At 42.3% G+C, this 12250-nt stretch overlaps 1 protein-coding gene across 1 annotated transcript; it reads right to left on the reverse strand.

The window, feature by feature from the left end:
* Positions 1 to 4062: 4062 nt before the first annotated feature.
* Positions 4063 to 12214, reverse strand: LOC148891137 (von Willebrand factor C domain-containing protein 2-like). The gene is made up of 3 exons (XM_089007861.1): positions 11724 to 12214; positions 10431 to 10560; positions 4063 to 9536 (listed from the first exon to the last, which is right to left on the reverse strand). Exons 1-3 carry the CDS (start codon positions 12066 to 12068, stop codon positions 9349 to 9351), a joined length of 663 nt encoding a protein of 220 aa, XP_088863987.1. The 5' UTR covers positions 12069 to 12214; the 3' UTR covers positions 4063 to 9348.
* Between the last annotated feature and the right edge of the window lie 36 nt (positions 12215 to 12250).

The raw sequence follows: 12250 nt of genomic DNA on the forward strand, positions 1-12250 counted from the left end.
TATAATAAAGTGGTTTTATTTACCTTTGTGATGGTCATTGACGTAGTTGCCTCTCAATGATATCCGAGTGAAGTTGCCGTGCTTTCTCGGCGATAATACCCTCACTCACTGTACCCTGCTAGCCCTAATTTTCTAAGCCTTACACCGCCTTAAAATATACCTTATTTTATGTGTAATAAATGTGATATGGTATTATAATTAAAGAGATAAAGTGTACTGTATAATAAAGTCGTTTTATTTACCTCTGTGATGGTCGTAGATGGCTTGATGAAATGGAGTGGCCGGTTTCATCAGCATTAAACACTTGATGAGGAACATAGAGTTCTTCTTTCACCATCTTGAGGAATGATCCCTCGTAGGTGCTTCCTTTGTGATAATTTTATCTAGTTCCTCATCAATTATGTTCTGTTTAGCTGGGTTGATAGCTTTTTGCATCAAGTGTACAGATGGCTTGTGCGGGTTGTTTGTGGAGCCTGATTGATGAAGTATTTTAACCTTGCAGTCTACACTGCCTTTGAACTATCAAAGTTGAAACTCTCTCACTGTTGTCTGCCTGTCTCTTAAATGTTTAAACCACCTCCCCTCACTGCTGCGTTCTTGACCAATCACGTGGCTTTAACCAAAGGCTGGGGGTGGGGAATAGAGGACAAAAACAGTCGGCTGCCATTTTGTTGTTAGAAGAACAGGTTAGTTCGCGAACGACACATCGAGAAAACTTCATGTACGAAAAAAGTTCGTATGCTAAGGTAAAGTTCGTATGCCAAGGTAAAAATTTCATAAATGTAACGTTCGTGAACGAAAGGTTCGTAAACCGAGTTATCACTGTATCGGCAGGTCGTCATGTTTTCTATTCTTCATCTATGAATTTATTTTGATGCCCGTGGCCGTCATCATGACTTGATTTCTCATATCGATTAGCTCCATCCAATTCACATTTATTTTTTTCCAAATCTGTCTATGATTAACTCATTCCCTGCCATTCACAAATTTATTCAAGAATTGAAAATATGACATTCCCGAATTTGTTCGGGTTTTGTTTTTTCATGCTTGGGTGCTGATTAAGCGCCAGCCATGGTCTCTGGCTATGTTTTCCCCTTCCACAAGGGGGCAGCCTTTCCCTTTTTTTCAATGTTTGACTGCAGACGTGTTTTGTTATCGAGTGGAGTAGTTTTGCTATTATCGGACCGAAAAAGACCCCACCACAGGCTAGTTAGTGTTCAGCCAAAAAGGACACAAAAGAAAATTACGGTCGAGAAGAAGGAGACCATCGAGAAACACAAACGAGGTGTGCGTTTGTGTGACTTAGCGTCCCAGTACCAGTATGCTAAGTCGACCGTTGCTACGTGTGGCTAAGGGTGTTTTTGTGTTGTCTAAGCAACTGTGTCAGGTAATAGAAGAGGTTGAATCAGAATCAGAATCAGAATCAGAATACCTTTATTCGTCCCGCAATGGGGAAATTTGCAGTCCACAGCAGCAATTGAAGAGGGATGGGGTTGGGGTGGGAGTGAAAGGATAGAAAACAAGATATTCAAGCATAACAAAATAAAAATGTCAACTGTATACTGTGCAAATGTAGATGTGCAAAAACCGTTCTATAAACAAGACTGTACATAGTGCAGAATCAAGAGATGCATTAAGATATATTGCAACAACCCATATTTACAAGTGTCCAGTTTTTTTTTTTTTTTTTTTTTCACATGTGATCATTGGGAATTGTGAAGCCTGACAGCAGTCGGTAGGAACGAGCGGCGGTACCTCTCCTTCTTGCAGCGCGGGTGTAATAGTCTCTGGCTAAAGGAGCTACCCAGAGCTGTCAGGATGGGCAGGAGGGGGTGGGAGGGGCTGTCCGTCATAGCTTTTAGTTTAGCTAGCGTCCGTCTGTTGCCCACCTCCTCAAGAGAGTCCAGCGAGCAGCCCACGACAGAACTGGCCCGCTTGACAAAGCGCTCCAGTCTTTTTCTGTCCCGGGTGGTGATGCTGCCTGACCAGCAGACAATGCCATAGTGGATGGCTGATGCCACCACAGAGTCATAGAAAGTCTTTAGGAGTGACCCCTGAACTCCAAAAGACCTCAGTTTCCTGAGGAGGAAGAGGCGACTCTGTCCCTTTTTGATTAGGGCATCCGTGTTTGTTGTCCAGTCCAGTTTATTGTTGAGAGTAACACCCAGGTACTTGTAGGAGGTCACCCTCTCAATGTCCGAACCCTGGATGTTCAATGGTGCAGGTGACGATTGTTTCCTGCAGAAATCCACCACCAGCTCCTTGGTTTTGCCAGTGTTGATCTGGAGGTGATTCTGCTGGCACCAGTCCACAAAGTCCTTTGTCAGTCCCCTGTACTCCCTATCGTCTCCCTCTGTAATGAGGCCGACAATAGCTGAGTCGTCAGAGAACTTCTGAAGGTGGCAGGTTGGGGTGTTGTAGTTGAAGTCCGAGGTGTAGAGGGTGAAGAGGAATGGAGCCAGGACTGTTCCCTGCGGCGCTCCGGTGCTGCAGAGAAGCCTGTCCGACTCACAGTTCTTTACCCTCACGTACTGCGGCCTGTTTGTGAGGTAGTCTGTAATCCAGGATGTGAGGTGATGGTCGACTCCGGCATGCTGCAGCTTGTCCCCCAGTAGACTGGGCTGGATGGTGTTGAAGGCACTGGAGAAATCGAAGAATGTGATCCTCACCGTGCTCCCAGCATTCTCCAGGTGCAGCAACGCCGTATGGAGGAGGTAGATGATGGCATCCTCCACACCGATGCTGGGCTGGTAGGCAAACTGCAGCGGGTCCAGCGATGAGCTTGCCAGCGGTCGCAGGTGGGCGAGGACGAGTCTCTCCAGCGTCTTCATCAGGTGAGACGTCAGCGCCACCGGTCTGTAGCTGTTGAGCTCTTTGGGGTTGGCAATCTTGGGCACTGGGACCAGGCATGACGTTTTCCACAGCTGTGGAACTCTGCCCAGCTTCAGGCTCAGGTTGAACAAGTGCTGGACAATGTCACACAGCTGGTCGGAGCAGGTCTTGAGGAGTCGGGAACTGATGTCATCCGGACCTGCTGCCTTCCTCACCTTCATCCTCCTCAGTTGGTTCCTCACCTGCGCAGTTGTGACAGACAGGCAGGAACCAGGAGGCAGAGTGGCGGCTGAGGGTGTGGCAACGGTTGGGAGGGCAGATGTTGGTTGTGGAAAGCTGGTCGTGAGAGGGGGCAGGGAGGGTAAGGCCACAGTGAGAGTTGGTGCAGGTGCAGCTACAGGTGAAGTTGACGGTGGGCCGGGGGCGGCTGGCGTCTTGTCAAACCGATTGAAAAAGCGGTTGAGTTCATCTGCCCAGTCCTTGTCTTTTTCGTTCAATGTCACTGGGCTTTTGTGGCCTGAGATGTTTTTCAGGCCCTTCCAGACACCAGCGACATTGCTGGCTTGCAGCTGCTCCTCCATTTTCATCCTGTAGGCCTTCTTCCCCTCTCTGATCTTCCTCCTCAGTTGGATCTGCACGGCCTTCAGTTCCTCTCTGTTGCCCGACACAAAAGCCCTTTTCTTCTCCTTCAGGAGGACTTTTATGTCGGGATTAATCCATGGTTTGTTGTTGGCAAAACACCGCACAGTCCTGGTGGGTACGGTGTTTTGTTCACAAAAGTTAATGTAGTCTGTGATGGTGTTGGTGAGTGAGTCAATGTCTTCCCCATGAATCTCAGTAAAGAGCTCCCACCTGGTTGAATCAAAACAGTCCCGCAGAGCTTCTTCAGCTTCTGTGGACCATCTTTTGATCGTGCGGGTCACAGCTGGTTGCCTCTGGACAAGGGGTTTGTACACAGGCTTGAGATAAACCATATTGTGGTCTGCTCTTCCGAGAGGGGGGAGGGGGGAGGGTTTGTATGCATCCTTGGCGTTTGAATAAAATAGGTCCAATATGTTATTGTCTCTGGTGGCACAAGTTACATACTGTGTGAATGTTGGGAGGGAGAATTTCAGGGAAATGTGATTGAAGTCCCCTGAGATGATAAACAAGGCGTTGGGGGGGGGGGGGGGGGGGGGGGGGGGGGGGGGACTGGGTTTGCAGCTTGTTTACAAAAGGTAATAGGTAATAGAAGAGGTTGAAAAAACGTCTGTTGATTTGGATTAATGAAAAGCAGCTAGCAGGGTACAGTGAGTGAGGGTATTATCGCCGAGAAAGCACGGCAACTTCACTCGGATATCATTGAGAGGCAACTACGTCAATGACCATCACAAAGGTAAATAAAACCACTTTATTATACAGTACTATATTTATTTAATTACAATACAATTGCACATTTATTATACATAAAATAAGGTATATTTTGTGTAGTTTTAAGGCTTATTTAGTAGAAAATTTTGTTTTATGGGGACGTGGGAACATATTGTTCTCATTTTTAATGTTTTCTTATGGGAAATAAATGTTTGGCAGACGAACTTTACGCCTTACACACACTTTCTGGGAACCAATTAAGTTCTTAAGCTGAGATATCACTGTATTGCATTGTATTTTGTACAGCCACCCTCATTTCATGCTCCGATAACTCCAGACCCATATCATTTAGGAATTAACTATTTTTTTTTCTGTTTAAAGAAGAGAGTTCAAGGTTTCTTATGCTGCATTTGATTTTTATGTAGTCCTAAAAGTTAATATTCTGTGGGTCCTGGAATTCGAGTGACAATGACAAAAACCCTGGCACTTTGAGTGGACACATTTTTGCACATTTCTGGCAGTGAATGAGTTAATTATTTTTTTTTATTTGACTGTGTTTTTTATTATTTATATTGTAGATGTGACTGGACGATGATAGAATTAATACTATGGCCTTTACTGACTTTACATTTTCCCTTTTCTTTGACTCATGAAAAATCTCCATTTGGAGGTAGTCAATAGAGCTGGTAGAAATTGTTAATTCTCGACATGGGCTGGTCGAACATATCTTATTAATTTTTTTTATTTATTTTTATGTAAACTACCACTGGAGCACGGTGCTGCCCATCAACATTTTTCCCCACACGAAACATATTCAAGAGTGCTTTTATGCTTTAATCTCCCTTTTTGTTGTTGTTGTTGTGTCACAATCATCCTGTTGTCGCCTACATATATGAACAGTACACATATACACCGAGTCGATGCCTTTCAAGGATTTATTTTATATGAATTAAAAATACATGTTTGAAATCATGAACTACTAACCAAAACCTTTTTTTTTTTCTTTTTTGTGTTAGTTTCCATTTTGGTGGTCTTAAAGGACAACCAAAACCATTTTTTGTTTCATAACTGACATCAGAAAAACGTTTTATAGCATCTAAAATACACAAAACACACAGGCTGATATTTTTAGTGAAATGCAAAATACCAATAAAAATGAGTGAAAGTGTCCCAAACTACTACTTTAAACTACTTCAAAATGAGCCCGGAAATGGTGAGTTTCAGAAGGTCCCGCCCCCTTGTTCGTGATGTCACGCCAGGACGTCTTGCCTTGCTCTAGAATCAAAACAATGGCTTCAGATTCGGAGAAGATGCTTTCTTGTTACTCATCCAGTTCTGAATATGATTCAAATAGTTCTGAAGAGGAAAGCATAAATGTTTGGAATCGATTAAAGAAGTCCTTCCGTATCATTTTGAGGCGTCTGGACTCCAATGTAGCTCCCAGAAAATGCACAAGATGGCGCCCAAAATCCGTTGGAAATGGGCTGATTTGTCTGCTGGGAATTTGTGTCAACTAGTATCAAATAGTAGTCTTGATGCAACACACAATGATTCACCATTGCGTTATTTATGTGTTTTCCTTCTAATTTCGCCATCAACACAAAGTTTTCAGACCAAACAAAGTACCCAAAATGCATTGTGTGTCGCTTTCTCGGTCAGGGGCGTTCCTTTAGTGACATCACGTCAGGCATCGTCATCAACTCAAAAACAAGACTTTATGAATATTCAGCGCTAGTCTTAAAATGTAAAATATAGCCATAAATGCCGTGGAATCTTTGTAAAATACGCTCAGTAGAAGTCATTTCAAGTGATTTTACAAATTATCGACACAACTTGTCCGGTAGCGTTGGTTGTCCTTTAAGGGGAGGGGCTCAAGGTTGTTTTTTTTTCCTCAAGGTGAAAAGTGTCCTCTGTGGACTGCACACGCACGTATTCGCTTCCCTGCTTTGTTTTCATGTTTTTGTTTTTGCATGTTATCACCTTTGATTGCCTTTACGTTGTCTCGTTGACCTTTTCCTGACCTCCTTCTTGCAACTGTCACTGCAAGGCTTTTAGTGCCGCCAATAACGCCCACGTTAAATTCCCCCCCGCCATACCCCTGGACAATATTCTCGATTGGGTAATGAGGCGATATAAAATGTTCTAAAAGTCATAAGTAGGTTTGGTTTATTGAGGTGACAAAAGCTTGTGTGCGGTTATAACCGCCGTATGCTAGCTTGGGATGATTGGCTTGATTAAACTGGATCATTTACAGCGATCTAGCTGGCTATCTTTATTCTATCTATTAGCTAGCTAGCTGGCTACATAGCTAGCTATCTATTTGCTATCTATTAACTAGCTAGCTGGCTACCTAGCTAGCTATCTATTTGCTATCTATTAGCTAGCTGGCTATCTAGCTAGCGATCTAGCTGGCTACCTAGCTAGCTATTTGCTATGTATTAACTAGCTAGCTGGCTACCTAGCTAGCTATCTATTTGCTATCTATTAGCTAGCTGGCTATCTAGCTAGCGATCTAGCTGGCTACCTAGCTAGCTATCTATTTGCTATGTATTAAGTAGCTAGCTGGCTACCTAGCTAGCTATCTATTTGCTATCTATTAGCTAGCTGGCTATCTAGCTAGCGATCTAGCTGGGTACCTAGCTAGCTATCTATTTGCTATCTATTAACTAGCTAGCTGGCTACCTAGCTAGCTATCTATTTGCTATCTATTAGCTAGCTGGCTATCTAGCTAGCGATCTAGCTGGGTACCTAGCTAGCTATCTATTAACTAGCTAGCTGGCTACCTAGCTAGCTATCTATTTGCTATCTATTAGCTAGCTGGCTATCTAGCTAGTGATCTAGCTGGGTACCTAGCTAGCTATCTATTTGCTATCTATTAAGTAGATAGCTGGCTACCTAGCTAGCTATGTATTTGCTATCTATTAGCTAGCTGGCTATCTAGCTAGCGATCTAGCTGGGTACCTAGCTAGCTATCTATTAACTAGCTAGCTATCTATTTGCTATCTATTAGCTAGCTGGCTATCTAGCTAGCGATCTAGCTGGGTACCTAGCTAACTATCTATTTGCTATCTATTAACTAGCTAGCTATCTATTTGCTATCTATTAGCTAGCTGGCTATCTAGCTAGCGATCTCGCTGGGTACCTGGCTAGCTATCTATTTGCTATGTATTAACTAGCTAGCTGGCTACCTAGCTCGCTATCTATTAGCTAGCTCGCTATCTAGCTAGCGATCTAGCTGGCTACCTAGCTAGCTATCTATTTGCTATCTATTAACTAGCTAGCTGGCTACCTAGCTAGCTATCTATTTGCTATCTATTAGCTAGCTGGCTATTTAGCTAGCGATCTAGCTGGCTACCTAGCTAGCTATCTATTTGCTATCTATTAACTAGCTAGCTGGCTACCTAGCTAGCTATCTATTTGCTATCTATTAGCTAGCTGGCTATTTAGCTAGCGATCTAGCTGGGTACCTAGCTAGATATCTATTTGCTATCTCAAAAATTAATTTTCCTATGGGAAATTAATTTTTGAGATACACACTTTTCGCCTTATACACTGTCTGGGAACCAATTAAGTTCGTAAGCCAAGGTATCACTGTCGTCGAAATGTCAGGATATCTTTTTCCATTGCCATGCCAAAAATAATCCAGTGTTTACAGATGTATGCTTTTTATTTAGAGGTTCTAAAATCTTCCCAAATCGTTCACGAGAAGACTACACTTAGCAAGCAGGCTTACTGCATCACATCAGTCAGACCTAATTGGATTTGATGGAAGTGATGGGCAAACGCGAGCGGCCCCCAGTGTCCATTTAAACCCAGTCGGGGTTTTTTTTTTTTAGCGTTTCTATTCATTTCCTTTCCTTTCAGCGACGCAGCGCCAAGTGCTCACTCCGTGTTTGCTAATGGACTCAGAGTGCTCTGATGTTTGAGATGAGCGGTGTTTTCTTCCAAACAAATAGGGCGGGCTTCCTGTTTCAGGATGTTTTTAAATTAAAAATAAATAAATATGTATCTACTGTAAATTGAAAAAAATGTGGGTTTTTTTTTTTTGTACATTGAATGTTAAAAATGTTATCTTATATACAGTAGTATGTATTATGTCATATCAAAATAACATTTTCTATCCAATGAATAAAACTTCTGGTTAAAAATGATGATTCTATCATTGGTTGATTTTATTTTTTTAAGTCATACGGTTGCTGAAATATATTGATTATGATTTTTTTATTTTATTTATGCACTTCTAGACCAGGTTCATTTGCATATAGAATCATACATCATCATAAAAAAAATAAGCGTTATATTGTCTGTGTCTGTAGTTTTTTTTAACATGTATTTTACTCGTTACATTTTCATATTTGGGGGGGGGAGGATTAACTATAACTGCTTATTACACATTGTCATAATGAATAAAATAATAATAAATACAATAATAATAATAATATGATATATATATAATATGATATAATAATACATTTCATTTATAAGCGCCTTTCAAAACTCTCAAGGTCACTTTACAGTCACAGGTAAGTTTTTCTGTGGGTGAGCAGCGGCAGCCACACGCGCCGGCGTTCACTCAACCCGGAAGTAACTCAAATAAATAGGAAGCTAGCTAGCTTGCTTATAGATAGCTAACACAGTAGATAGCTAGCTAGTTAGCCAGCTAGACCGCTAATAGCCGTCTATTAGCTAATAGCTATTAGCTAATTAGCTATTAGCTAATAGATAACTAACAGATAGCAAATAGGTAGCTCGACTGTCATAATGTATGATGTAACAGGAACCCTAACATGACTTGTTTTCAAAGTTTAATCATAATAATAATCTATTTAATTTATGAGCGCCTTTCAAAACTCTCAAGGTCACTTTAGTCACAGGTAAGTTTTTCTGTGGGTGAGCTCATATTAAAATTGATCCGATTTTTCCTGATACCATGGATGAATATAATTTGAGTTTTTAGTCTCGTACTGGAATTTCCTTGCTAGCTTTGCTTTGCTAACACTAGCTATTTATGCTAGCTCCAATAGTTGTTGTCATTTCCTCATTTATGCAGTCAATTTTACTGGTGTATCCAGATGTATAGCTTTTACCCAGGAAGCTTCATATTGTCTTGATTATTATTTAGTAATTTTTTAATGTTAATTGCACGAGTCAAGATAGATAGACGTGTCAGTTTGATGCCTCGGACAACTCAGGCGTGCAATTTTTGAGGCGTGAGCAGGTGGCTAGCCGGTTTCCCGCCCAGTAGCCGGCCTCCTGCCCGTCATGGCAACGACACTTGGTGCATGAGTCCACCCAGACTGGCTCGCCGGCAGCTATCACTCGACTGCGGGATGAGTCCACGTAGCAGTTTGGACCTAAAAGGGGGCAGGCAAGTGTTTTTGTGTTTTTGTTTTTAAATGCGACAAATACCCCGCCAAAATATAATTGTAGTACAGTGATACCTTGGCTTACGAACTTAATTAGTTCCCAGACAGTGTGTAAGGCAAAAAGTGTGTATGCCAAAAATTAATTTCCCATAGGAAACCATTAAAATGAGAGTAATCCGTTCCCAGGTCCCCATAAAACATAATTTTCTAATATTCTAAGCCTTAAAACTACACAAAATAGATCTTATTTTATGTATAATAAATGTGCTATGGTATTATAATTAAAGAAATAAACTGTATTGAATAATAAAGTCGTTTTATTTACCTTTGTGACGGCTTGATGGAATGGAGTGGCCGGTTTCATCAGCATTAAACACTTGATGAGGAACGTAACCTTCTTCTTTCACCATCTTGAGGAATGATCCCTTGGAGGTGCTTTCTCTGTGATAATTTTATCGAGTTCCTCATAAATTGTGTTCTGTTTAGCTGGGTTGATACTTTGAACTACTGTATCAAAGTTGAAATTCACTCTCATCTGCCTGTCTCTTTAATTTTCAAACCACCTCCCCCACCTCACTGCTGCGTTCTTGACCAATCACATGGCTTTAACCGAAGACTGGGGGCGGAGAATAGAGGACAAAAAAAAATTGGCTGCCATTTTCTTGTTAGGAGAACGGGCGGACAACACATCACTCATTGTGGCAGCTCCGTGTGTATCCCGAAAAATAGTTTGTATGCCGAGGTAACATTTTCAGAAATGTAACGTTCGTAAACCGAAAAGTTCGTAAACCGAAAAGTTCGTAAACCGAGGTATCACTGTAATGTGAAAAAATGTACATGGTTTTAATGTGAATATGATTTCAAACCAATGTGGATTCTCACCCTCCTTGCACTCAGGGCAGCACTTGCCGGGCTGGTACACTGGGTTGACGCACGGCGGGGGGGCGCAGTCGGCTACCAAACAGCGGGCGATGCCAGAACTGTCGCATGTGCACTGCTCACATTCACTTGGCTAAGGAAACAAAGAAGTCAATATACTTTGCAAATCCACCCGTGATCCATTTTTTTGTGTTTCTTCTTCTAGTGGAAATTGGTAGTATTTTAAAGGACAACCGACACCCGCGGACAAGTTGTGTCCATAATTTGTAAAATCACTTGAAATGACTTCTACTGAGCGTATTTTACAAATATTCCACCGTATAGAGCTATATTTTACCTTTTAAGACTCACGTTGAATATTCAGGAAGTCTTGTTTTCGAGTTGGTGACGATTCCTGACGTGATGTCACGTAAGGAACGCCCCTGACCGAGAAAGTGACACGCGAAATTAGAAGGAAAACATAAATAGCATGATGGTGAATCGTTGTGTGCTGCACCAAGACTACTATTTGATACTAGTTGACACAAATTCCCAGCGGACAAATCAGCCCATTTCCAATGGTGCTTGGGCGCCATCTTGTGCATTTTTCAAAACGCTACATTGGAGTCCAGATGCCTCAAAATGATCCGGAAGGACTTCTTTAATCGCTTGCAAACATTTGTGCTTTCCTCTTCAGAACTATTTGAATCATATTCATAACTGGATGAGTAACAATAAAGCATCTTCTCCGAATCTGAAGCCATTGTTTTGATTCTAAAGCAAGGCGAAGACGTCCTGGCGTGACGCCATAAACAAGGGGGCGGGACCTTCTGAAAATCGCAATTTCCGGGGTCATTTTGAAGTAGTTTTGGGACACTTTAACTCCTTTTCATTGGTGTTTTGCATTTGACTAAAAATATCAGCCTGCGTGTTTTGGGTATTTTAGGTGCTATAAAACGTTTTTCTGATGTCAGTTAGGAAACAAAAAAAAAAAAAAATGTCGGTTGTCCTTTAATTGTAAAGTGCCCTTGGGTGTTCAGAAAGGCCCTTGTAAATTAAATGTATTATTATGGAGAAGTTTATATTTACTATCTATTTGCTATCTATAGTACGTATTTGCTATCTAGCTGGATAGTTAGCCATCTATTAGCTATCTGGCTATTTAGCTAGCTATCTAACTTATCTTGTGAATGTAAAGTGACCTTGAGAGTTTTGAAAGGCACTTATAAATGTATTATTATTATTATTATTATTACTCTTGCTTTTATTCATCACCATCACGGTGAAGGAGTCGCGGAGGCTGCACCGGGGGCTTACCTGGAAGTTGTGCCCAAGTTCGTAGACCACCCCCCGGTACTCGCAGCCGATCCTCTCGCAACGGGGACAGCAATCGCTGGGGTAGTGGCTCACATGGATGCACCCCGCCGGCAGGCTCGTGCACTCGGTGCGGGCACACACCGAGCCCTCGGCGGTGCACTCGCATTGGGTGCACTGGTCCGAGTCGAGGAAATACCGCTCCCCAACGTAGTAGACGCTGCCGTTGGCCTCGCAGGTGCCCACCAGCGGCGGCGGTTGCTGATGATGATGATGGCCGGCCAACGAGAACCCGATGACCGCCTGGGCGAACAGGAGCACCGCCAAGACGTACTGACTCGACAACATGGTTTTCCGTCACAACCCAAAGTGGTGAAAATAGTCCAGGAGGGTTGGGTTGTTCGATTTTTTTCCTATATGGAAAAATGTGTCACATTGTTGCTAAAACTTGTTGATTTTGTTCCAAGTTTTTGCTCCACCAAAGTCCGTCTGGTGTCTGGAGTTTTGGTGGAAAAGTGGGTGGAGTGATT

Source organism: Hippocampus bargibanti, linkage group LG11, assembly GCF_051943395.1.
Source record: "Hippocampus bargibanti isolate YZ-2025 linkage group LG11, ASM5194339v1, whole genome shotgun sequence".
Lineage (NCBI taxonomy): Eukaryota > Metazoa > Chordata > Actinopteri > Syngnathiformes > Syngnathidae > Hippocampus > Hippocampus bargibanti.

What these genes read in the sequence shown, in the direction of transcription:
- LOC148891137 (XM_089007861.1), bottom strand. Translation starts at nt 12,068, where the DNA reads ATGTTGTCGAGTCAGTACGTCTTGGCGGTGCTCCTGTTCGCCCAGGCG. An exon ending in AACTTGGGCACAACTTCCAG is followed by an intron (nt 10,561 to 11,723) that starts GTAAGCCCCCGG and finishes TTGTTTCCTTAG; the next exon opens with CCAAGTGAATGTGAGCAGTG. An exon ending in CTGCCCTGAGTGCAAGGAGG is followed by an intron (nt 9,537 to 10,430) that starts GTGAGAATCCAC and finishes GCCCCCTTTTAG; the next exon opens with GTCCAAACTGCTACGTGGAC.